General features: G+C 42.5%; 3 protein-coding genes across 3 annotated transcripts; all 3 read right to left on the bottom strand.

Annotated features, from left to right (window-relative positions):
• Positions 1–1,054: 1,054 nt before the first annotated feature.
• Positions 1,055–13,331, bottom strand: klhl8 (kelch-like family member 8). The gene is made up of 10 exons (XM_080847131.1): positions 13,237–13,331; positions 10,692–10,908; positions 8,338–8,886; positions 7,894–8,080; positions 6,572–6,715; positions 4,598–4,709; positions 4,284–4,452; positions 3,248–3,407; positions 1,375–1,576; positions 1,055–1,207 (listed from the first exon to the last, which is right to left on the bottom strand). The coding sequence occupies exons 2-10, from the start codon at positions 10,884–10,886 to the stop codon at positions 1,084–1,086; spliced, it is 1,842 nt and encodes a 613-aa protein (XP_080703257.1). The 5' UTR covers positions 10,887–10,908; positions 13,237–13,331; the 3' UTR covers positions 1,055–1,083.
• Positions 13,332–13,560: 229 nt separating this feature from the next.
• On the bottom strand, positions 13,561–18,179 carry LOC308372015 (transmembrane protein 144-like; the record flags this gene model as incomplete). Its single annotated transcript, XM_080847103.1, has 12 exons — positions 13,561–13,647; positions 13,823–13,876; positions 14,393–14,490; positions 14,673–14,792; positions 15,019–15,137; positions 15,301–15,389; positions 15,640–15,748; positions 16,117–16,197; positions 16,403–16,502; positions 16,848–16,970; positions 17,200–17,382; positions 18,086–18,179. 12 exons carry the CDS (start codon positions 18,177–18,179, stop codon positions 13,561–13,563), a joined length of 1,257 nt encoding a protein of 418 aa, XP_080703229.1.
• Positions 18,180–18,982: 803 nt separating this feature from the next.
• On the bottom strand, positions 18,983–23,522 carry LOC308372251 (sodium-dependent organic anion transporter-like; the record flags this gene model as incomplete). Its single annotated transcript, XM_080847393.1, has 6 exons — positions 18,983–19,143; positions 19,410–19,567; positions 20,110–20,285; positions 21,289–21,377; positions 21,659–21,777; positions 23,164–23,522. The coding sequence occupies 6 exons, from the start codon at positions 23,520–23,522 to the stop codon at positions 18,983–18,985; spliced, it is 1,062 nt and encodes a 353-aa protein (XP_080703519.1).
• Between the last annotated feature and the right edge of the window lie 1,045 nt (positions 23,523–24,567).

The raw sequence follows: 24,567 nt of genomic DNA on the forward strand, positions 1-24,567 counted from the left end.
AGAAAATAGTGCACAATGAGGGACTTTGCCAGAGCCAGTGCAGAATCGTTTCTTTTTTGAAAAGATCTCTGAGCATGTGGAAGGCCCTGTGGGTCGGACATGAGCTCTGAGGTGACTGCACCTCGGGCGTGCCGAGGGCCGAGACCAGCTGGGAGCCCGACCTGAGGCCTCTGGCACCTCAGCCTCCCCCAGCAATGTCAGTCACAGGCTTCTCTTATTGCAGAACATGTTGGCAGTGTCTGGTTCTAAGACTAATCGTGTTTCAAGTGCTTACAACTACATCTTCCCACCGCAGTCTGCGCTGCTATCTCTCTTGCTAACCGTCGCGTCTCTGTCTATGATTGTTTACACGCAAGCACAGAGCAAAAAAGGTGGAAAGCTCAGTATGTTCCAGCCAGCTAGGGTCCACTGCCTGGGGGTCAGTCTGTCTGTCTGAGCACAGGCTGGGGGATGGGTCACCTGCGCCATGTGTGACCAAATTTGGGGTTTACTTAATGACCTTGTCTTCATTAGCACAGCAGTGGCACTGCAGACAGACAGATCACCGAACAACACCCTGCAGTTCTGAGGAATGTTCAGGGAAACCCCGATCAGGAAGCTTCTCCTTCTCCCCCCCCCACTACTACTGCAAAGCAAGAGCTTGGCTTGGGAGACTACAGAGAGCAGAGCAAGGGGAACCTTTACAAAACCCAGCACACATCTTAAACGAGAAGGAAATAAAAGTTTGTGTTTTTTCTGTCAGAGCATTATGAGTGATTGTACACTTGAGGAGAACTCGAGTGTCTCAGTCAACAATACCAAAACGTCACATTTTTCCACAAATGCTTCAGTCTCACCACATGACGAGTGTGTGTGTATGTGTGGGTGTGTGTGCGCATTACTGACAGTCAACATTTATACAGATTGTGTGAGCGTGTTTAACGAATGACAGTGCCATATCTGCATGTGATTATGTATACATGTGTTTGTGTTTTCCTGTGTGTGCGAGCGTGCGTGCGTGTGTGTGTGTGTGTGTGTGTGTGTGGACTCTGAGGGTTCTGGTAAAGGTGTGTGCTCAGTCAGTGCGTTTGTGCAGGTGTGGGGTCACATGCAGTCCACCACGTTGCTGGAGCCCTGGCCCACGTCTCGGATTTGGCTGATGTGGGAGGAGCACACAGCCACGCCCGCCCCCGCCCTGCAGTGAGACACGGAGCCCACCAGCTCCCACCTGAGAGAGAGAGAGAGAGAGAGAGAGAGAGAGAGAGAAAGAGATGTTATAGGGATCTTTACTTCCTGAATGGATTTAACCTTGGGGATTAGGGCAAAGTCATGCTTTGGATGTGTGTGTGTGTGTGTGTGTGTGTGTGTGTGTGTGTGTGTGTAATTTCACCTCACCTGTTCATGCGGGGCTCATAAGCTTCCACTGTGTTCAGGTAGATATTCCCGTTGTGTCCACCAACGGCATAGACACGCCCCATCACCGTGGCCACACCCACTCCGCCACGGGGCGTGGTCAGCTCCGCAACATATTCCCAGCGAGTGGTACGGGGGTCGAATCGCTCCACTGAGCTTAACGGGGAGTTATCATCAAAACCACCTGCACAAATAAAATACAATGACAATTAGCATTGTAATAGTAAAGTAATCTTTAGGTGTGAATATATAAGTCAATACTGTTGACTGCCGTGGCCACTATGGGGAGTGGAAGGACCTCCGCAGTCACAGAGGGAGAGCAGGGGTGGGGTGTCGGAGAGCAGAGAGAAAGGGGCAAACACTGTTCTTGGGACGAAAACAGGTTACGTAGCGCAACATGAAACTATATCGGGGTGAACAGTATTCTATACCTCTTTTGAAAACACATCACTATACAGTACGAAGTCTATATAGCGCCCAGCCCTACCTAAGATGACTCCTTACATTCTCAGTCTGCCATAAAAGCCTGTGTCTGCTTACCACCACTGATCACTAACTTACCCTCCACTATTATCACCCACTCACTCACTCACTCACCTCCATCCTTTTATTCCCTCTCTCTCTTGGCTGCAGATTGGACAGGATCATGTGACTGCCACCAAAGAGGACAAGGGTGACGGCGTGACGAAGGTAAAGATTAACTGGGCAGACTGGGATGCCACTTCCTCAGCTCCTCATTTAGGCCCTGTGCACACGGCGCATGGATTGCCTGAATCCAGGAAAAATTTTAGGAACCGGTACCGTTTTTAATCGCGTTTACACAGAGCCGTGTCAAAAAAATGGGCGTTTAGAGCAGAGTGGAGTGGTTGAACTTGTTGTAACGAAGTCATGGAGGATGCGCATAAAGTGACAGAAGTCGAGATCCATCTAGCAATCCTTCTTTTGCTGAACGCCTTCTCTACCACCTGAAATCACTGTTACCACAGAACTCAAACAGGACTAGTTAGAATTGCGCACTTCGTCATAACCCTCGTTTGTGTAAGTTACCGTTTTGAAACTTCCGATATTTGCATATAAAGGCTATTGCTGACACTTAAAAAAAAAAGTTTTGAACAATGGTCTGATGCAAATAGATGAAACAGTGATAGATTAAAGTGTGGCTTGTTAATGTCATCTCTTCCCTAACCACCTACTTAACAACATCGATTTAGTTCATGTTGTTAATGTTATGAAGTGATGCAGCAGGGTTAATAAGGGTTCAGGCTGAGGTTGCGTGGGGCAATTACGTAATCAATTTAGAAAGTCTGCGGATCGGGTGTTAACATGAACACGGATCCGCTAGCAGGTTTGAATCTACTATCTCTGGAGACCGGATTTTAAAAGGTTGCAGATTCAGTGACCCAATCTGATTTGTGTAAACGAGAGGCCGATCAGGAAACATTTATTTCCGGTTCAGGGAACCCAGGCTCCTTGTAAACGGCCCCATAGAGTAAGGGTGAGTAAGGGTGAGTAAGGGTGAGTAAGGGTGAGTAAGGGTGTGAATGAATGAAAGAATGAATGCATGAATGAGGTAGTGTGTGAGAGTGAATGATTGAGGGAGTGTGTGAGTGCCGTCACTATGGTTGACTATGTGCTATGACTTCCATACCACGAATCTGGCTCTATAACAGTTGCAGGTTTGCTACACTAACTCATTCGCTCTCTCACGCATTCACACTCACTCACTCACTCACTCACTCACTCACTCACTCACTCACTCACTCACTCACTCACTCACTCACTCACTCACTCACTCACTCACTCACTCACTCACTCACTCACTCACTCACTCATTCAGTCCCTATTCTCAACTCACCAACGACGTAGAGGCAGCCATTGAGCTCGCTGACGCCGTTGCCGGCCCGCCGCTGGCCCATCTCCTGTACATGTGTCCACTTGTTGAGATGAGGGTTGAAACGCTCCACACTCGACAAGGACGCGATGCCATCATTCCCTCCCACCGCATACACATGACTCTGGGGGTGGAAACATTAACCCATTACTTTAAAATAATACAAGTGGCTTTTGTTCTGGAGCGCAGCATGGTACTTCAACAAATACAAGTAATAACTGAATTTATAAGTACTAATAAGTATAATCATTATAATATGTAAAAATATAGGATTAATAAGGAATCAACAGATTAGATAAAGTAATAAATCAAGAGATTTAAGAGTTTCTGATTGTGAAATACTGTCATATTCCAGTCAATGGCAGCATACATTACACACGGATCAGAAGTTTACTTTCATTGTGACAAAGTGTGAGTAAAAGTGTTCATGACCTTCATCAAATAAATCTAACGAAAAAACAAGGTACGGTATGTAGAATTTAGGATGACCTATTAGCAGAAATGGAATAAAGTTTTCATAATAATGCTTTCTTTAGTGTATAATCACCTGTAACTATGAATCGTTGTGTTTCGTTAGCTTAGATTGAGCCTTTCGTATCTACACAGGGAGCGGGTCCTCGTCCACGCAGTCTGCCATGTTGTGCCGCCATGTTTCTACAGTAGCCCAGAATGGACAAACCAAAATACTGGCCCTAGAATGGGCCTTTTGTATTTATATGGCACCTGATGACCACCATAGCTTATTATTCACTCTTGAATTTAGTTTGTTGCAATCTGCAGCCTCGCCGCTAGATGTCCTACATACTGTACCTTTAACCTACAGAATGTATTGTAAGGTAAAAAAAAAATATATAATTTTGGAGGCCAAAACTCTATCCTACACTCTGGAAGCATGACAATAATTAAATTTTCATGGCCATCACCGTGATAAATTCCTTTACACGAAAAAATCCTTTACACTGTTGCTGTAAAACAATTACCCAGAAGTCTTTACACTTACCCCAAGGGCAACAGAGCCCACCCCGCCACGGGGCGTGTTCATAGCAGCCACTGTGCTCCAGCGGTCGGCCTCAATGTCGTAACGCTCCACGTCGCTGTAGCAGGAGTTGTCATCCAGACCTCCTATGGCATAGATGGGGCCACCCAGAGCAGCTAGGGCTATACCCCTCCTTCACACACACACAAACAACACACAAAGAACGTGTTTACAGTAGGTCACATATTTGCATATGTATACACAGGCACACAACCTTGTTCCGAAAAAAAAAAGTTCCACCAGGTCTACCTATTAAAAAAAATCCCCTTGAGACAAACCTCTTGATGTTCATGGAGGCCTTCATCGTCCACTTGTTAGTCAGCGGGTCAAACATCTCCATGCTGCCCAGATGCTCGCTCCCATCATGGCCGCCAACCGCATAGACCTTCCCTGAGGGGAGTCACAGAGTTTCATCAATGCTGAGGAGAAGACTGCTTTCACATAAACTTCTAATACATAATGCAAAAACTCTATCTACGGCAGAGAGCAACAATATAGACCCTACACTCACTTGAATAAACAAAGTAATATGACTGAGACTAAATAAGTGGCAGAATATGAATGACCCATGTATAAAATCAATCATCCATAGATAACGAACATCATAAGACCATAGAGTCTTAGAGCACAGAGATGTGGAAACGTGGATTATGGATGCATTTTGAGACATGTTTCAAGACGGGGGCGTATTTCAGCAAGGCTCGATTCCAACAGCCCAAATCCCCCAGGCTTTTCGTGGGCAAGGCCAGATGCCGTTGCCGACTCCACATGAAAACAAACGAGCTGATGAAAGAGCCCTGTGAAATCTCTCCACCTTAACCATGCGCGCCAGTGGGAGGAAGCGTGTGAAGGCGGACAGAGCGGAGCTCCAAAGCGCAGCGCCGAGGCCCTTCCAGACCCGGAGGAGACGGTGGTGTCTCTGAGCACGAGCGCGCCCCGACCACATCTAACGCGCTGGGAGGTGGCAGTGCTCCAGTCAAGCTGCCGTCTGTTCACAGAGTAGCCCACATAACACATCTGAGGGGCCCACAAGCTAAGTTTAACTGCTTCTGCGGTGCTTCGCGAAAGAACACGCAAACAAACAAACAACAGACTCAAAAGCTGAGTGGACATGGCCAAGTATAGGACATTACAGTTAAACAGTTTTACTTCTGCCTGCAGAGCACATGTGCTAAGTGGGTAAGTCTAAAGGCTGGATCAATAACAAGATAAACTGAGAGTACAGCTGCAACGATTAGTCGACGAAATCGACGACGTCGATTGTGAAAAATGGCCGACGCGGATTTGTATCGTCAACGCGTCATATAATACTACATTTTTTTTTTTGGGCAGACGGTAACAGAGCTACCGGTACTTTTCATTCGGAATTGCATATAGGAAGTGCAAAATAGCTGCGAAAAGCGAATTATTGTGTGTTGTACTACTCATGACTCAAAAATAATACTATTAATAACCAACATGGTGAAGCTTTAGCTTTAAGGGGGGAAAAAAACATCCTTCCATTGCTTTTGAATATAAAGAAATGAATGAATAAATAATTTAAATAAATAAATACATAAATAAATAAATAAATAAATAAATAAATAAATAAATAAATAAATAAATATTTAGGCCAGCATTAAATATACACCGCGTTCCACATTATTATGCAAATGACACTTTGCTCAGATTTTCCTAAATAGTAATGCACATTCAGTCAGTAAAATTTTCAAGTCATCAACTGTTAGAGTATAATTCAAATTGTATTGAACAAACCTCCCAATGATAACAGTATTTTTTTCAAAAATAAAAAACTCAAAATGCAGTGTTCCAAATTATTATGCAGAGTTTCAAAGTCTCAGAGTTTCAAGATATTTTATAGGTTGTAAAGAACTAAAAATTGTCATTTGTTGAATTTGCAGTATTAGGAGGCCATATTTACTGAAATCAAAAAAAAAATTAATCAAAAACATCTTAACAGGTCAAGTTACATGTTAACATAGGACCCCTTCTTTGATATCAACTTCCCAATTCTGGCATCCATTGAACTCATGAGTTCTTTGATTGTTTCTGCTTTAATGTCATATCAGGATGCCATTATAGCCTCCCAGAGGCCTACTCCCTAGGCCTAATGTCAAACGGAAAATGTCAAATTAATCGTTTCAACTCGATTATACGAGTTTGGAGATCGTTTGACCCCAAAATCGATATCGCGATCGAAATTCGATTAATTGCACAGCCCTAGTTTGCAGGCTCCATATTTCATCCCTCACCTCCGACTGATATGACTCCTACGTGGCGCCGTCTGCTGTTCATCTCGGGACCAAAGAACCAGCTGTTCTTGCTGATGTTGTAGCACTCAATGCTGCGGAACGGGTCTCCAGAACCACCTCTGCCACCAACGCAAAACAGCACACCTGTGCAGGACAGGGCAAAGGTCACTCACACGCTCTCTGTATCGTGTTTGTGGCGCGCGCTCAGACACACACACACACACACACACACACACACACACACACACACACATAACTGGTGCAACACATCAGCCTCACATGGCTGCTTCATAAAAGAACACTAGCAGATTAACCAGCCTCGCCTTCATCTGATGCTTATTCCATACTAAATGGATATTAATCAGATTACATCACAGTAACATGAGATTAACTGTGACACTGATGACAGCTGAGTGTGCAGTGCTAAAGCCGATTACTCAAAACCACTGAAAACAATTCAGTCAGCATGTAAACCATTCTGAAAGGGGCACAATGGCAAGTCATGCAACAAAGACTGTGTGTCTGTGTGAGTCTGTGTGTGTGTGTGAGTCTGTGTGTGTGTGTGAGTCTGTGTGTCTGTGTGTGTGTGAGTCTGTGTGCCTGTGTGCCTGCGCCTGCCCGCCCGCCCGCCGGTCTGTCCGTCCGTCCGTCCGTCCGTCCGTCCGTCCGTCCGTCTGTCTGTTTGAGGTGTGTGTCTGTGTGTCTGTGTGTCTGTGTGTCTGTGTGTCTGTGTGTCTGTGTGTCTGTGTGTCTGTGTGTCTGTGTGTCTGTGTGTCTGTGTGTCTGTGTGTGTGTTTGAGGGGTGTGGTGTGTCTGTGTCTGTCTGTCTGTCTGTGGGGTCTGCCTGTCTGTGTCTGTCTGTCTGTCTGTCTCTGTCTGTGTCTGTCTGTCTGTGTCTGTGTGTCTGTGTGTCTGTCTGTCTGTCTGTGTGTCTGTCTGTCTGTCTGTCTGTCTGTCTGTCTGTCTGTTTGAGGGGTGTCTGCCTGTCTGTGTCTGCCTGTCTGTCTGTCTGTCTGTCTGTCTGTCTGTCTGTCTGTCTGTCTGTCTGTCTGTCTGTCTGTCTGTCTGTCTGTCTGTCTGTCTGTCTGTCTGTCTGTCTGTGTGTGTTTGAGGGGTGTGTGTGGTGTGTGTGTGTGTGTGTGTCTGTCTGTCTGTCTGTCTGTCTGTCTGTCTGTCTGTCTGTCTGTCTGTCTGTCTGTCTGTCTGTCTGTCTGTCTGTCTGTCTGTCTGTCTGTCTGTCTGTGTGTTTCAGGGGTGTGTGTGGTGTGTGTGGTGTGTGTCCGTGTGTCCGTGTGTCCGTGTGTGTGTGTAGGTATAAGTACCTGCTGTGTGTTTGCGGGGCGTTGTGCGCATTGAGTACTCAAAGTCAGGCACACTCTTGTTGCTGAGGTGCAGGTGATAATTGCGGGCTTCGTCCAGCAGGTCCCGGCAGCTCAGGCTGCTCTTGATCATCTCCTCTCGGGCCACCGTAGTCGTCAGAAACTCCACTGGCAGCAGGGGAAGACGCACCTAAAGCCAGTCAATACACAGTGCGATAACCCACAAATTAGCAATACACAATAAAACTAGCGAAAAAAACTCAAATGAACAGAAAGGCATTTACACACAATCAGCATGTTCTAATCATGTTCTACTGCTTTTATTCCGACTACGTACCAAACCCTATTTACTCAAAATATACATCCAATCCTTCAATCAACTAAGTAACATGCGTAATATCTATACGTAAAACCTGAGTGTGTGGTTCATCTGGTATCTCCTCTGACCTGAGACATGATCTGGTCCAGCCAGTCCTCGTGGTGCTGCGGGTTGGCCTTGAGCCACTTGATGGCTGCCTGGTACACCTGCGTCTCGGAGTGGATGTTGAGGTCGGGCGAGCCCAGCAGCGTGCGCAGGTGCTGGGGCGAGACGGCCGGGAAGTCGTCGCTGTCCACCACCTGGCTGAAGTGCTCGCAGGCGTAGCGGTCGGCCATGGCCATCAGGTCAACGCGGTGGTGGCTCTCGGCAAAGGTGCGTACGGCCAGACAGTTAGAGGGGTGGAAGTGGGCCTTCATGTACTCACAGCAGGCCCGTGCCACCAGCTCCACCTGGAGGATGCAGGCAGCGTAGAGCAGCGGCTGCACGTTGTCCACGGTCAGCGTGAGGCGTGACGAGTACGCAAAGCTCACCAAGTCCTGGATGGCCTCGCCGTCAAAGTCGCGAATCTCGATTAGGTCCTGTTTGGCCTCTGCCATTTCCGACAGGAACATGGCACGGAAGTAGGGGATGACACACGCGAGCACCAGCTTGTGACACGCAATCAGCCGGCTACCCACCTACAGTGAAACACAAAGAGGGAAGAAAGAAATACGTATTTAGAGATAACAATAAAGTGTGGGTGTGCAGTGAGATACCACAAGCCCATAGCCTGAGTTGAGACCACTTAGTCCCACCATTACACAGACCAAAGAGAAACTACTAACAAATGGAAAAATTGTCTTACATTAAGATGGGCAAAAAATTAAAAACGTGCACACATCCACTACAAGTAACACATGTTCTGTTAAGAGAAGTTTCAGATGCTCCCATATCACATCAATTGGGTGTGGTCTTTGTCTCTCACCAGATCAAGATGGGAGAGAAATAGATATTTTATAAGCTACTCTTTCAGGCAAATCCATCAATGGGTGGACATGGACTGAATTCAAAAAATAATAATACTGTAGAGAACATTTAATGGTGTACTAACATTATAAGACCTGAGAGCTATTGAAAATGATGGATTTGATCCTCGAGGACCCTCATATTTTCCATGTGGGTTCCACAAATTAGTGCCACTTAAATGTCATCACAAACATTGGTAGTCCCCTATATTTGAAAGCTCCTGGGCAACACACAAACCGGCCTTCAGTATACATTTTCTCTCTGATATTAGAGTAAATTAATTACTTTTACCATAATTGCAACTGTCAAGAACTCCTTTGACTTTTTCTAGTACTAGTATGTGCTGTCCTCTATTGCTTTAAGTAAAATTAACATTTGTCTTCATATAGAACTTTAATTAAATACGATACTTCCTAATAACATCAAATTGAGTTGCGTAACTGACGTTACAAAACATGACTATCGATGTTATATGTTATCTGTTACATCCGATGTACAGTATGTGACTGATGTAACATATTTCAGCAGCAGCCCTGTCAGCACAAATAGCTGAGCTGGGGTTTTGTTTGCAATGGATAGGTTACTCATAACCTCTTGTAAGAGAATTGTAAAAGGCACTAAAACAATCATGATGAAAGGTTAAGCAATAAAATTAATGTGGGCTAGGCCTTATTTTTACAGTAATTACATATATTGGAGCTGTAAGCAGCGATATGCAAAGTGTTGGCTTGTGACCTGTTTATAGTTAGTGGACAAGTTTTAACGTCACTATATTTATGTAATTAATTATTATTAAATGAATATTTTCTTGGTTTATTACTCTGAAATATATTCTTTAAATTGTTATAAAAATGTTCCATGTCAAGCAATGGCCAAGTATAGTTAGTCATAAAACCCTCCCATTTGTAATGACAGTCATGACGTTTTTATCACTTTCACCCAAAGAATATCCTGATGAGGCTTTACATTCCACAGCAGAAGAACAGTTTTCTCCAAGTTAAGATTTCCTCTGTGCAGAAAGGATGAAGTGAGTGCTCAAGAATCCCCTGACCTCTGATGACCTTCTGACTGCATTTGAGGAAAAAAACTCCCATTGAAGGAAAACACTTCCATCCATTCATGACTGGTGGCATTCACTCAATAGCCAGACTGAGTGCATGGAAAGCTTGGCTAATACTCCGGACTGTCAGCGCTATGGGGATTAAACTCTTTACAATACACTGATGCTGATGACACCAGCTCTCTCACCAGCTCAGCTCATTCACCATGTCTGCCCCCCTTAGGCATTAGTCCAAAGCCAGATCCAGTATTACGGTATAAAGGTATACAGAAAGAGCAAAACATCAAAGAGACTGAGTTGAGAGGAAAAGGTAAAGAGGCCGTCATCATTACTAAGCTCATGCATTAGGAGCATCCAATGCGTCTGTGATTCTAGCAGCGCTTGTGCTTCTAGGAAAAGGCGATAAGCAAGGCCTACCTTCAGCGTGACGTCACAGAGCTCGCCTGCCTCGTAAAACTGCCGCAGTGAGTTGTGGAAGTCCTTCCAGGCCTCCTGGGCCTGAAAGACGAAGATGCCGTCGACCTCGCACTCGGCCTCCGTGCGCCGTGCTGGTCGTTTCTCCTTTAGCCGTTGTTGCTTGCTCTGCTCCGTTACCACGTCGCCTGGAGCCATGGCCACTCACGCGTGCCAGAGCCTACCATGGATGGACAGAGAGAAGACAGAAGGAGAGGATATGAGGAGCAGGAAGAGAAAGAGAAAGAGAGAGAGAGAGAGAAAAAAAATAGGGGAGAGAGAGAGAGAAAAAGAGGGGGGAGAGACAGGTCACCCCAAAAGTCAAAAGAAGGACAAACAACAGTGCTGGGTAGAAAGGATTAAAGGACTACCCTGACCAAAGAACAGAGGAGAACCAGGGTCCAACTATGGCATAACAGATCCTGACTGTCCAGCAGTACACAGCAAATCTCTTAATGTCAGATTAGACACATCAAAGACCAACAGAGCATGTATGGAGAAAAAAAAATCAGGGTCGAAAAATTGATAATATAGAAAGTCCATGTGTTCTTTCTTTCTCTCCTGCTCCCTCTTTTTCTATTTTATCTGCCACCCACACCACACAGACTGCACTCATCCTCCGGAGAGGCCACCCTCCCTCTGAATACACTCGCTGTGAGACTGGGGCTGATCAGTATTCCTCCCAGCACTGAGGCCACAGGAGGCTACATACCCCATATTTCACAGAGCATAGACTGTGCTCAAAGGCTCTCTTAGCAGCAGTACAAACTCTTTTCCAAACCTGCAACATCTCAATTTCCTTATTGTCATGATATGATGTAATCTATCTAAATGAACATCATTTGACATTGTTGCTAAAGGTTGTATTGTATTAGTACCCTGTGGGGATAGGAAAATGACAGCTTTCGGAGCAAAAAAAAAGGTCCAGCATGCACATTTTGTTGTACAATTTAAAATCACTTCTTTAAAACTGCAAATCTGAAGAAATAGGGAAGTCGTTCATTCTAAGCAACCCAGGCAAACTCATTATTTAAGGTGTTTTCTATACAGGCTAGAAAATTAATTTTAAAAATGCATAAATGCATTGCATACTACCAGCGGTGCCAGAGAAACATCTATAAACTTATTTCTGAGAGGCTGATGGGACAAAGACAAACACGGGGAAGCCTTCTTCCCACATTGTTTGATAACTTCTTCCTACTTTCTTAAAATAGCTACAGTTAACACTTAAATGACCAGATATAGTACATTCTTTATAGTTCAATCGAGCTTACGATATACATTAAATGTCAAATGTACATGCCACCTGCAAACATTTGTATTCTCTTGTTGAGCGAGCAACCGATGGAACCATAACAGACAAACAGCAAATCCTAAATCAGCACACCAGCTAATCAGTTAGACGGGGTTTTTTTCCCAACACATTTTTAAAAGCATCCATTTACTGTCAAAATATGATGCAAAGATGACTAATCACGCTACACAAACTCTATACATACACACGCTGTACAAACACCTTTGCTCTCTGCCAAAGTATGACTAGGTTCGCCGAAACTGTATTTAAAGTAAAATTTAAAGTAAGATGGATCAAATTCAACTACCGGTATGTTACCAAAGTCACTGTCATTAGCTGGGTAGACAGCGCACACACACACACACACACACGGTAAGCAGAAGAGTCGTGTGGTGCTTCTGACAGCAGATTTTACAGCTAAGCTTTTCTATGTTAACTTATACTGAGTTTCCCCTATATGAGGAACGCGTTAATTGGCAAATACCAAGTGTGGTTTAAGTTAAATCTACAACGGCTTTGACAACAAAAGTAACTCAACTTTGCAAACGCTAAACACTTGTTCCTAACTTAGCTAATAAATGTTAGCTAAGTTGTTACTTAGCTATGCTTGCTAACGTTCGCTACCCCTATCTAATTAACCCTGCACTCTTGACTTACATTACAAGTTTAACATTTCGTGTGTTACCCCATACTGAATAAGAAAGCCGGCTGCTGACTTGCTGCTACAGTAGCCACAATTAGTATCTACAGCTGTGAAGTTTGGAATGATTCCATTGATTCCATTTGCTAACACCTGACATTACAGTGAGGAAAGTTGGCTAGCAAGCGTTAGCTTGCTAATGTTGGTTTACCCAGATAATAAATTAAGAACATTTCCCTTCAAGTAGCAATCCAGTTATTCGTTACCGTTATCAGGGTTGTCATTTAACATCAAAGGGAAAGCTGAACACAGATTACCATTTAGTTCATACATCATCAGGCTACCTAGTAACCACTCATTACAAGGCAGGTCTGAGCTGTGTCACTTTCAGCCATCATCACAACATGGCTAGCTAGCAAGCTATATCATTGATAGCAAGCTTGCAGCTTTCTAAAACTAAATCAGATATAGGTAGTCGAGACAACGTGGCGATATTTGCCGCTTATAGCCAAGCCATGCAATCATAGGCTAAAGTACTGCGAATTATAAACAATATTATCCGTATCTGATCCTACCTCATCTTGGGAATCGTCTTCAGTCTCCCCCTCTCCCCGTCTTTCTCTTTCACACACACGCACGCTCATTCACGCAGGCGATGCATACAAATCTACCCACTCTCACTGTTTGTTGTGTTATGATCAAGAATGCATTATGGGTAACGAAGTCCTAAATATTCTGACTCACTCTGTTGAGACTGATCAACTGATGTGTTTGACAAACTATCACAGTACGAAAAAGCTTGACCACCTCAAGACACCGAAAAAAAACTTTTTATTACAGGATAAAACATAAGACATTAAAATTCACATTTCAATCATCAAACATCTGTTTAACAAAGCTCATTTTATTTTTGAAACTGTAATTAATGTGATACCAGTAAGAACAGTAACCAAAACGACACCAAGTAGTGCGAAGTTCTTGATTCCCTAGAAAAATTCAAAGGTAGATAATACATTACTATTGCAATGTAAACCTATATTAAGGCAATCGCTATTTAGGCCTACTGGAGGCCTATTGGGGTTATGAAACATTTACCTATTACAATTTCCAGTAAAAACAGCAATCAACATATCTGTGATGCAGTCAGGACATTTTAAATACCTTAATCTCTCGGAAGCAGAATACACTCCATGCCAAAGACACTAGAGCAGGTCCCTGTAAAAAATATTTGTCCAAATGTTGTCATTAGCAATATTTTAAAAGTTCAAAACTGTATTTCCTTCAAGTCCGTAAAGTATGAACCCATAAAACTAGTTATGCCAAACTGTAGCTGAAAAACTAAACTTCATTCTACTACTATACAATATATTATGGATGGCAAAAAACAACATTTTTACTGTATGTTGTACTGAATGTCAGATAAAACAGTGTGGTTATGTGTAAAACTCTCAAGAAGTACATGGGTAAAGACAAAATGTCTCAGCAGGTGCATTGAAGGTGTGTGATTTGATACTGTATATGTAAACTGCATGTAACCAATCAATTTGGTCCTCATTTTACAATGAAACAAAGTCTAATTTAATCCATCTATCATGTTATAAATATCTTCTTATCTTTATAAGTTAGAAACAATGTACAGGGAAATCATCAATAAAATAATTTGATAGTCAACACAATGTCTTACAATGTATTTATTAGTTTACAGATTATTGTATATGCTGAGATACTCACAGCTGTCCCAATGGGGTACGTTATAACAGTTCCAAGATAATAACAGGATAAAAACCAGGCAACTTGGCTTCCAAACTGCAAGGATCCTGAGACAAAAGCTAGGAGACAAAGAAGGAGAGCACCAGATTTATATATACAGTCTGATGAATGTTTAACAGTATGACTTAACTTCATCCTTACAGTTGTGATAATGATCTCAGCTTCATCTCCCAAAATACAGACTTTTAATAACACTGCTTCACTGCAGATTTGGTTAGAGTGACTTTGTTTTTTTATGTACCTGGTAGAACACATTTTGAAGGAAGATGAGGTCTGTTCTTCATGACTCCACAGTACACATAGAATGCAACCGTTGTTGTCGCAAAAGCACCGGTCATGAATGGAAAAATGTAATCCAGATCTGTAGGCGTCAATTGAGTGAGATGGAATTGAAAGACAGCATGCAAATCCGTTCACAGTTCAGCCTACTAGTGTTTGAGACTTGAATGATGGGAGGGATGGAGTGTAACATGTTTGTGAAGTGAAGTGACCTTGGGTGTCATGAAAGGCGCTTTAAATAAAATGTATTATTATTTTATTATTATTAACACTTTAGGTTTTTGATTACATTAGTATTTCATACACACCATATTGACTGGCCCCACTGAATTGTGTGTTGTTTCTCTCAGCGCAGTTTTTCACATAGATGATTGGAGTGTAACAACACCCGTAGAGCACACCAGCAAATGTAGCCAGAGAGCAGCCCCTGCAGGAGGGAGGAGAATATTTAATAGTATTTGTCTCCGTATTAACAAATTGATTCAGTTTGAACAATGTTTGCTTTATGTGTAATTCAATCACAATGTCTCTGAACAATGATCTTGAAAAAGTATAGGCCTCAGAAGGAAGTTTGCTTTGCAGTAGCTCACATGATCTTTCTCTGAAGGGGACTTAGTTTATCCTCCCATGGCTCTTCTTTGGACTCAACCAGAATGCACTCATCTACTAGGCTGTCCAGCTAATTGGAGAAAGAGTCATGAGAAGTACTCACATATGTGAGCAGTCACAACAAATCGTTAATCTAACAGATTAAGACATTTATGGTGGTGGTATTAACTACTAAACACAGTTACCGGTGTGTTTTATATATCCACATCATATATGAGGCAGTCTGAAAGGTAGCACCACATCAGTAGTATTCTGACTAAATAATAGTGCATTAGTGATCACACAATGAAAGCCTGCATTTTAGTACTTTTTCGCCATACCTTGTTGTCATGACTCTTGTCAGTCTCCTTCTTTAAGAGGGGCTCTACATCTTCTGCTTGCTCATCCTTTGTACTTCCCTCAGTTTTCATAAAGAACACAATCAGCACACTCAAGGAACAAAGGGAGAAAAATCACTTATTATTACACACACACTGTGTATGTGCTGGCAAGTACAGTGTTAGTATTAGAGCAGAAGTTCAAAGCTAAAAAAGATTATTCAGAAAAAGTCAACAACTCTTTTGCATGTGCAGGGAATCAAGGACGATTTCTGATTACCACATCACCACACTATGCACTTGAGTATTTGAGTGTCACCCTAACCCCAGCTTTTTGGATTCAGACATATTTCTTTAAGGTTAAAATACCGTACTCTGTGTGGACTCATGTTTTGACACAACTACCAATTTATTTACGACGACAAATTTGTTGTTAATGTTGTTTGTAAAGCCTTAAATTCAACAAGGGTGGTTTCTTACCTGACTGTTGCCAGAGCAGTCCCGATGTAATTCAACACAGGACTTGCAACATCCTGTGGAACGAGTCCAAACCAACCGAATCTGAGTAGAATGAACAAAGTATCACAGTCTAGCAATTATTCGCTAGAGCACTTCTAACAGAGTAAGTGCCCATAAAACTGCCAGTGTGTCTCCTTGGATAATCTTGCCATTTCCTTAAAAAGCCATTTGGACTGCTGCCACAGCTTGACCAAGAAACATGCCATGTCAGTGCATGACAAGGGTCTTTTAAAGTTGTATCAGCTACCTGGCAGTAGCCCAGCCCGTAAGGAGACAAAATGTTGACCATATCAGGAATCCCAGTCCCAGTCCAATGGTCCTTATAATTGGTATGGTAGTGAGGTTGCCTTTACAACACAAAGAAGCAAGTTGTACAATTGTATATTCATAAAACGGCCAATAAAATGCAATATAACATATGCACGCACACACAAACACAACACACACACACACACACACACACACACACACACACACACACACACATACACACACACACACACACACACACACAAGCATGCACGCAGGCACGCGCGCACGCCAGATGCACACACACGCACACACACACACACACACACACACACACACACACACACACACACACACACACACACACACAGAGACATACACACACACACACACACACACAGACATACACGAAATCTGGGTGTCTTCATTTCATCTCATCTCACCTATGCCAAAGAGACATCCTGCCACTATGCTGAGAAGCCATGTTTGTGGGCTGCCCTGAATGAAGTGCACTGGAAGAGACTCAAGCCACATGGCAGAGCAGAAAACCCACTGGAAGAACAAGCCTATCACATCCAAGGAGGGAAACAGGACAATTAGCTACAAGACAAGATAAGAATCTGGTGGCCATGACTAATGTTAATAACTAGCACAAAAAAGACCAGACAAAAACTTTAGTGCTATTACAGCCAAGGGCAGCAAGATGTATAACTTAATATGTACATACAGTACATCTGCAGAGCAATAACTTGCTTTAAACCATGAGTTGTAGACTTTGAAAGCCTGGGCCCTCACCATCTCCTGTCTCTGTGCGTTTGATTGGAACGAGTGAGCTGCCAAAGCCAATGATAGACAGGCCTAGAGATATGAAGCCTTTGATGTACAGCTGTGAGCTGGTGGTGTTTGGCGTGAGCTGTGATGTGTTTGACTCAGCTCTCAGGGAGCCCTTGAACGCCAGAAGATCCCCCTGCCACCTGTCTACACACAGAGAACACACAATGCACAACGGATTGACACATGATAGCGTGTCATTTCCCCTCCTGACAGCTATGTTTATGTGCTCACAGCTTTATGTGTGCATGTGTACTGTGTCATAAGGGCCGGTCAAATAAAAAGCCAAAGAGAAGATGGTGTTATTGTGCCCTTCATGAGTCCACGAGCTGTAAAGCCATAATACCTTCGTTTAGCACTTAAATGTCACATGAGATGATGGGGACATGGAGTGCAGCATTTTGCTGGTTAAACATTGAAAACCCTGGTCTCACACTATTCAATCCCTCTCAATTATCATGCAATTGTACAGTTCCACAATTAACTTAGATTTGACTGAAACTACATTTGCTAAAAAAGAAGGGTGAGCCTCCATGCTACTATAGCATTCTCATTTGAGCAAAATGTTGAAAAATATTTCTGAGCAGTATGTGTGACATTTGAGGATAGCGAATGAGATACACAGCAGTTAGACTGAATTCCACAAATCGTACAACATAAATGGCCTAATAGCCCTTTTTAAAAAAAAAATATACATTCACTACCTAAACCATCCCATTCCATTTCCACCCTGATGATTTACTTATCTGAACTGAATCCTATCACCTATCCAACAAACCGGCAAATGGAAACATAAAAATAGGGATGAAAAATGTGGAAGGATAAGCATAAGCATGCCTGCTGTACTCACGGAGGTTTAGGCTGGTGTCATAGACCTGAGAGGCAGCCACCTGCATCAGGATGGCTACGGCACACACTCGGACAAGGAGCCACTGAACCACCATCTCTAGCCGTTACACACAACCACTCAGTCACCAGCTCCTCAGCACACAACAGAGAAACACAGGCACAAACACCAGCACAAACACACCTCCTCAGCACACAACAGAGACATCATTGCACCTTACCCTCCCCAAACTCTCTGGGAGAAACTCAGTGCAAGGTAAGGGTTACGCAAGGAACTTTAATAGGTGACATGACAACATCTCTACTGAGACAGCAGTATTTTTGTTTCTCTTGTTAAAAAAATAGGAGACATCACTTGGAATGTATTTATTTAAATAAAATGTATTTGTTTAAAAAAAAAGGAATGGTGTACAACAATAATACCAAAATAATAAATAAAAAATGATAATGAATGTTGTTATATATTATGTTTTGTAATCGCCTTGGACTTTTAGTGTCTGCTTAACACCAGCACGAGTCAAGCACGAGTTATAACTTCCAGTTTCGATGTGGTTGCTATTCCTCTTACACTGCGTCCTCTAACTTTAGCAGAAGGAAAAGGTTTCTCATAAGGCTGTGTGTCTCATACTGATCAGATACTGATTGCAAATTCTTGTCATTGTATTATCAAGTATCCTTTCACGTTTTGCTACAATGAATACAGTGCCTCGTTAGTTACAAAAGCAGACATGAAAAGAACTTGAGGTCATACCCAAAAGTTATCGTTCAATTAATCAAGTTTAGACGAAAAAGGTTACAACACCATATCAACATAACAAGTTAACGTAAAAATACAGTAAAAGCACAGTTAAAGTACATAATACAAAGGCATTAGAGTATTACTCTAATAGTCAACCGACTTCTAAGTCTCTTTCGCTGAGGATTGCACAGGTGTATCATGCTCAAAACCTATGTTGACTTCACCCTGTCCAGTGTTGACACTTGGGCAGCTCTGAAGGGCCTGGTCAGGTGAGACCGACTCATCCGACCTGCTTGTGGCAATCCGCTTGTATATCTGATAAACTGACACAGGAGAGCAATGAGCTTCACAACATAACAGGCATGACTTGCTTTTGGTATTGTACACAGTATTGTGAGTTGCACTGGCAGAACCTGAACATTAAAAAAACGCACTGGTATTAAAAATATTAATAATACTGACAAATGTTAACCTGTACCTCTCCTGTAAGACCACCCTGCAAGACATCTTCAATACACTGCGCCAAGCTGATAGATGGGGCACATATAATATGTTCCAAAAGCTATGGCTGTGTAGATGCAGTTCTCACCTGTTACAAGAAGAAGACAAAAGATGAGCTGAGAGGAGCCGTAGAGGAGGGGGAACGTGAACATGTGCACCAGCTCCTCAGGTCTGAAGGAGAGCTGGAGCACCGTTGTGCAGATCTGAACATTCTGGGCTCCGGTCTCCAAGGCAATTGTCCGGCATCTGTCAACAGAAAAGGTTAAAGGTCACACAACTGCCATACTTTCATTAAACAGAGGGATTTGGAAAACAAAATATGTAGGTCAGGGGGAAAATGACCAAACTAATTCTGTTCTGGTATGTAAAACCTTGATCTCTCGCCTACTGGGATGTGAGGTGCATAGAAATAATAATGTAGACCACAAACACACCCAGTATGAGTGTCCTGAGGTAGACATTCTTATGTTGATGTGTGTACAGACACATATTATGTTGGAACCTAAGTTTGGTGTGAATAATCAGTATGCTACTCAGATGCACGGTGAGTATAAGTGCAGCTGCTTGACTGGGAGTTTGCTGATAAGATTAACCACCCCTGCAATCAACATAGTGGTTATTTCAAGTTGTATATGGAGGGTGAGAAACATACAATATAAAGTGAACTCTTGTCCTGAAAGCTTATAGTTATATCCACCTTGTTTCTTACTCTAAGCATTTATTGACTAGGGCCAAACCCATATGACAGGAAAATACGTACAGTATTACACAGTAAGAAATTCTCTCACCTTTGCCATGACTGCCGCATTATAATAGAAATGGTGAAACCAGCAGTGCAGCCGATCATGGGGAAAATAACCCCGACGATCACAATAGATGCATCTGTGTTCCACGAGCCAGGGTACAGCAGAGCGCTGGCAATGCCCACTATCAGCAGCAACAAACAGCCCACTGCTGTGCCTACCTGCCAAAACCAACAGAGAGAGAAATTAGTTTATCTTCATTAGTTTATGCAAGGTATTCTAGTCAGTGTCTTTTATGACAAATCTCAGTACTATAGCAACAGTGGGGGAGAGCGGGTGGCAGTTTCTCCAACACTGAAATAGTGACATGGTGTGACTGCCAGAGTCAACATCTTCTCTACTTGAAACTGAGCTGGGAGCAATATTCCAACTTTTCCTTTTGCAAAATGATGGCATACCACATTTCACGTAATAAAACGTTTTCGGCACATTTAGTTTTAACTTTTCTATGAGAAGACTCTGTTACTAGTGTGTGCTGTCATGCTTTTACTATAGTCTTGTTGAATACGCCTTGGGATTTAGCTCTTATTAGTTAAATAGTGAGTGTGGGGCAAGTTGCTCCAGTGACCAGGAGCAAGCTGTCGAATGTGTTGTGCTGACTATTTAAAGACCTGGCAGGTTTGTTCTCCCTTGAACTGGAACTGACACTGGTCAGCGGACCTTTACTGTGGTTTAGTGCACAGTAGTGCAACTGGTCAGCAGACCTTTACTGTGGATAAGTGCACAGTAGTGCAGCATTTCAAAAAACCCTCCTATGTGGGCAGAAAAAAGGCCAGTGCAGAAAGGGAAGGAGGTCTAAGGTCAAGTCAAGTTTGGGAAAGAAATGGAGGGCAGGAAAGTAACATTAAACATTACATTATACCACAAACAACTCATCATCAGATGAGAACAAGTGTTTCTGTCTTGTCTGGATGGAACTATTTTAAAACAGCCAGCCAAAGGAGACTCGGGTTCAATGTGTGAGATGTAGCAAATGGACCATACTGCATGTAGCAATACAATGAATGAATATGTGCCCAAGACTTAGGGCTTTCATTTGGTACAACAGTTTGGCCATTATGATGTTTCATTTGTAGTCATTGTGAGAAAGCCTGAAAAGTGTGACAACATACCCCACTCTCCCGTAATGCAGTATATGATTACATGAAGAGAAGAAACCATTACCCTCAAAATGATCTTTGCTGCTTTTGGCCACTTGTAATTAACAAAGACACCAGCGGCCACAGGGACAACTAGACTAATCAGAGTAATACCTGAGAACAAATGGGATATTAGATTCTTTAACACAAAATAAAGAACACAACGCTAAATTGAGTTGATTGAAAAATCAATGGACATATAATACTAAATTAAGACTACTTTGCATTACAATAACATTGTTTTTTATTTAAGATTTATTTATGGGCTTTTTAGCCTTTACCCCCCCCCCCCCCCCCCCCCCCCCCCCTTTATCATTGATTTGAATCACCATCAGGCCAAATTAAATTAGCCCTGTGAACCCATGGTCAGATGTGGCACCATCTGAACTACTCACCTATATTGGAGTAGGGAATCCTGATGCTGCCAGTCTCCACCCAGGAGCGGGAGTAAACAAGGAGGCACAGTGGCATCATTCCCATCCCAATCACCGTGGAAACACTTGTCATGGTGATGCTTTTCGAGAACAGAGGGACAGAATTTACTTTCCTGCTTCGTTTCCCACCTAGATTATAGATCACCCAACTGCCGAAGTGATTCACTCTGTTTGCTTTGGTGAGTGACAGCAGTGCTCATTACTGTTTAGTGCCCCTTTCTAAAATGGCCATTCAAATTATTGTCAAGTAGAGTCTTTTGATGATGACATTCAACACAGGGTTCAACAATTCAACAGACCTCTTTCAAAGAATGTCAACCCTTTTGCTCATAGGGAAATATGACACTGACTAATCAAGTATGTATATGTGTGTGTGAGTCTCAGTACAACAAGGAGGAAATAGAAGTGGACTTGAGAAGGAGGCCTAACACCAAAGCCTAAGTTAATATGTTTGACCAGCCCATAACCCTTACAGACTCCTTTAAATATCTGAGCTCTTACATGAGCCAAAATATGAAATGGGATATTAACACCACCCACCCATCAAAAAAGCCCAACAAAGACCGTGTTTCCTCAGACAACTGAAAAAGTTTCATTGGAACAGACACCTTTTGGTGCTCTTCTATAAAGCCATCATAGAAAATATTATCACTGCATCAATCACTGTCTGGTATGGAAGTTCTGACAGTTGCAAAAAGAAGAAACTAGAGAGAGTGGTCCCCAGCCTCCAACATTAATGGTTTTGGCCTTTCATCAGTCCTCTCCTTGTATGATGCGCACTTCTTAAATCGTGCAAAGAAGATAATCAGAGACTCCCATCCAAGCCATGACTTTTTTGATCGCAGATCCATGCGAGCTGGAACAACACACCTTAATAACAGCTTGTTCCCTTCTGCTATCAGACTCCTGCTGACCTGTCCTTTTCTATTTATTTATTTTCTCCTCCCATCTCCCCCCTCCTTACTGGACTGAGCTTCCTATGATAAACAGAATACCACCATCATTGTAGTGTGGCAATAACATTTTATCAATGTACCAATGTATTTAATAGTGTACCTTCTGTGTTTGTGTATAAGCAAGGGCTGATAAGAAGAACTAGAATTCCAGAAATAGAATTGAGCCAAGTTGAAGAAATATCCTTATATACAACTCCGGATCAACAGAGCATAGTTCTGATTCTATAATGTAAATACGATGATACGGTTGTGTGGTAGGTCTGTGTGTCGTAACCACCAATACCATATGTATAATAATACCATATAAATGTTCAAATTCAGAGACTAATCTTAACATGAAGCTGAATATCTATCAAACATTTCCTGAGACCTTTTCACACAACAGGGTGGGACAACAGTAATTTAAGTCAAAAGTATTTTTGCACTCCTATATTTTGAAATCAACATTTAGAATGTACCACCCTCCACTTGTGAGAAAACAAACACACGCTCACACATGCTCACACAAACCTGAGGTCCATGTCTCCATCGATCCAGTAGGTGATTATGTTTGAAATGGTGCCCCCAGGACAGCAGCCCATGATAAGAATGGCTACAGCCTGCAGTGGTCTGACAGCGAAAGCCTGGGCCAGCAGGAAAGCAGTGAGCGGCATGATGCCAAACTGGCATAAAATCCCAATCAAGACGCCCCATGGTCGGCGTACATGGGTCCACAGCTTACCTATCTCCACAGTGCAGCCAAGGGCAAATACTACCAGAGCCAACAAAATGGTGAGGATTACGTTCAGTGCCTGGTGGAGGGTCGTGCCAAGGCCATCTAGAGTTGTATTAGACACATGGCCCACTTCTATGAGGCTGCTATTTAACATGATGTGTACAGAGGAAGGACAGAGACAAAGTGAAAAGAGTGCTACACTGCTACACTGTTATGTCTAGTACTAAACCCTCCCACTCAACTCACCTCCTAAAAAAAAAAACATCTGAATGACCAAAACAGTTTCTGTAACCATTGTTGGAGCTAAGCAGCTTATGCATATTTGAGGCATGCTAGTGAGCTGACAGTTCAACACAAATGTTAACTCTTTACTTTCTTTTTAAAAATACAGGGAAAAGACAATGACAAATTAATTGTATTATATATTATTAATAAAGTATAGGTTAAATCCTTTTAAACAATCACCATATCATTATAAAAGAAACATATAGCCGTCTGTGGTATGTTAACTGAGCATTATTAACACATTATTGGGGCCTAATGCAGAAGCTATGATGATGCTATAAAAGGTTGGCAAAACAAGCACCGTCAATTTGACAGTTATTTCTTATTTTCAAGTGAGGTCAGTTGCATGGTGGTTTGATGCAAAATGAAAATAGTTATGAGCTAAAGTAACTCATGTTTCAACTCAAGTTTGTCCTCCAGAAGCGCTGGGCAACTAGTCAGAGTAAATAGTTAACAAGTCTAGACACCTTTGTTTGATAGTGCATTTTTCACATAAGCTTTTTTGTCGTTAAACCTCAGTTAATAACACATGTTGTCAGCATTCCTCACTGGTGTGCAGCTCTGTTACAATTATTAATCATCGGACATAACATAACAAAACATGTATTTTTTGGTTTTATTGAGAGAATCATGGCAGTTTGGAGAACATCTAATACTTCTATGTTACCTAGTGGTAGTAAGGTCTTGGCTCTGCTATGTGTCTACGCCACTTGGTGCCTTTCATAATGTGGAGGACGCCAGATATTGGGCTGTAACATTTGAGGTTTTGCTCAGATCAAGCTGAAATTTTAGAGTGATATGGCTGATTGATTATGCTTTGATTTGACGTTGACATTTTTTAATAAAAATGTATACTTTGCTCTTCAGATGAGAAATTGTACATAATGTATGCACATAATTAATATACATTTGCA

The sequence above is a fragment of the Sprattus sprattus genome (genome assembly GCF_963457725.1).
Source record: "Sprattus sprattus genome assembly, chromosome: 11".
NCBI classification, from domain to species: Eukaryota; Metazoa; Chordata; class Actinopteri; order Clupeiformes; family Clupeidae; genus Sprattus; species Sprattus sprattus.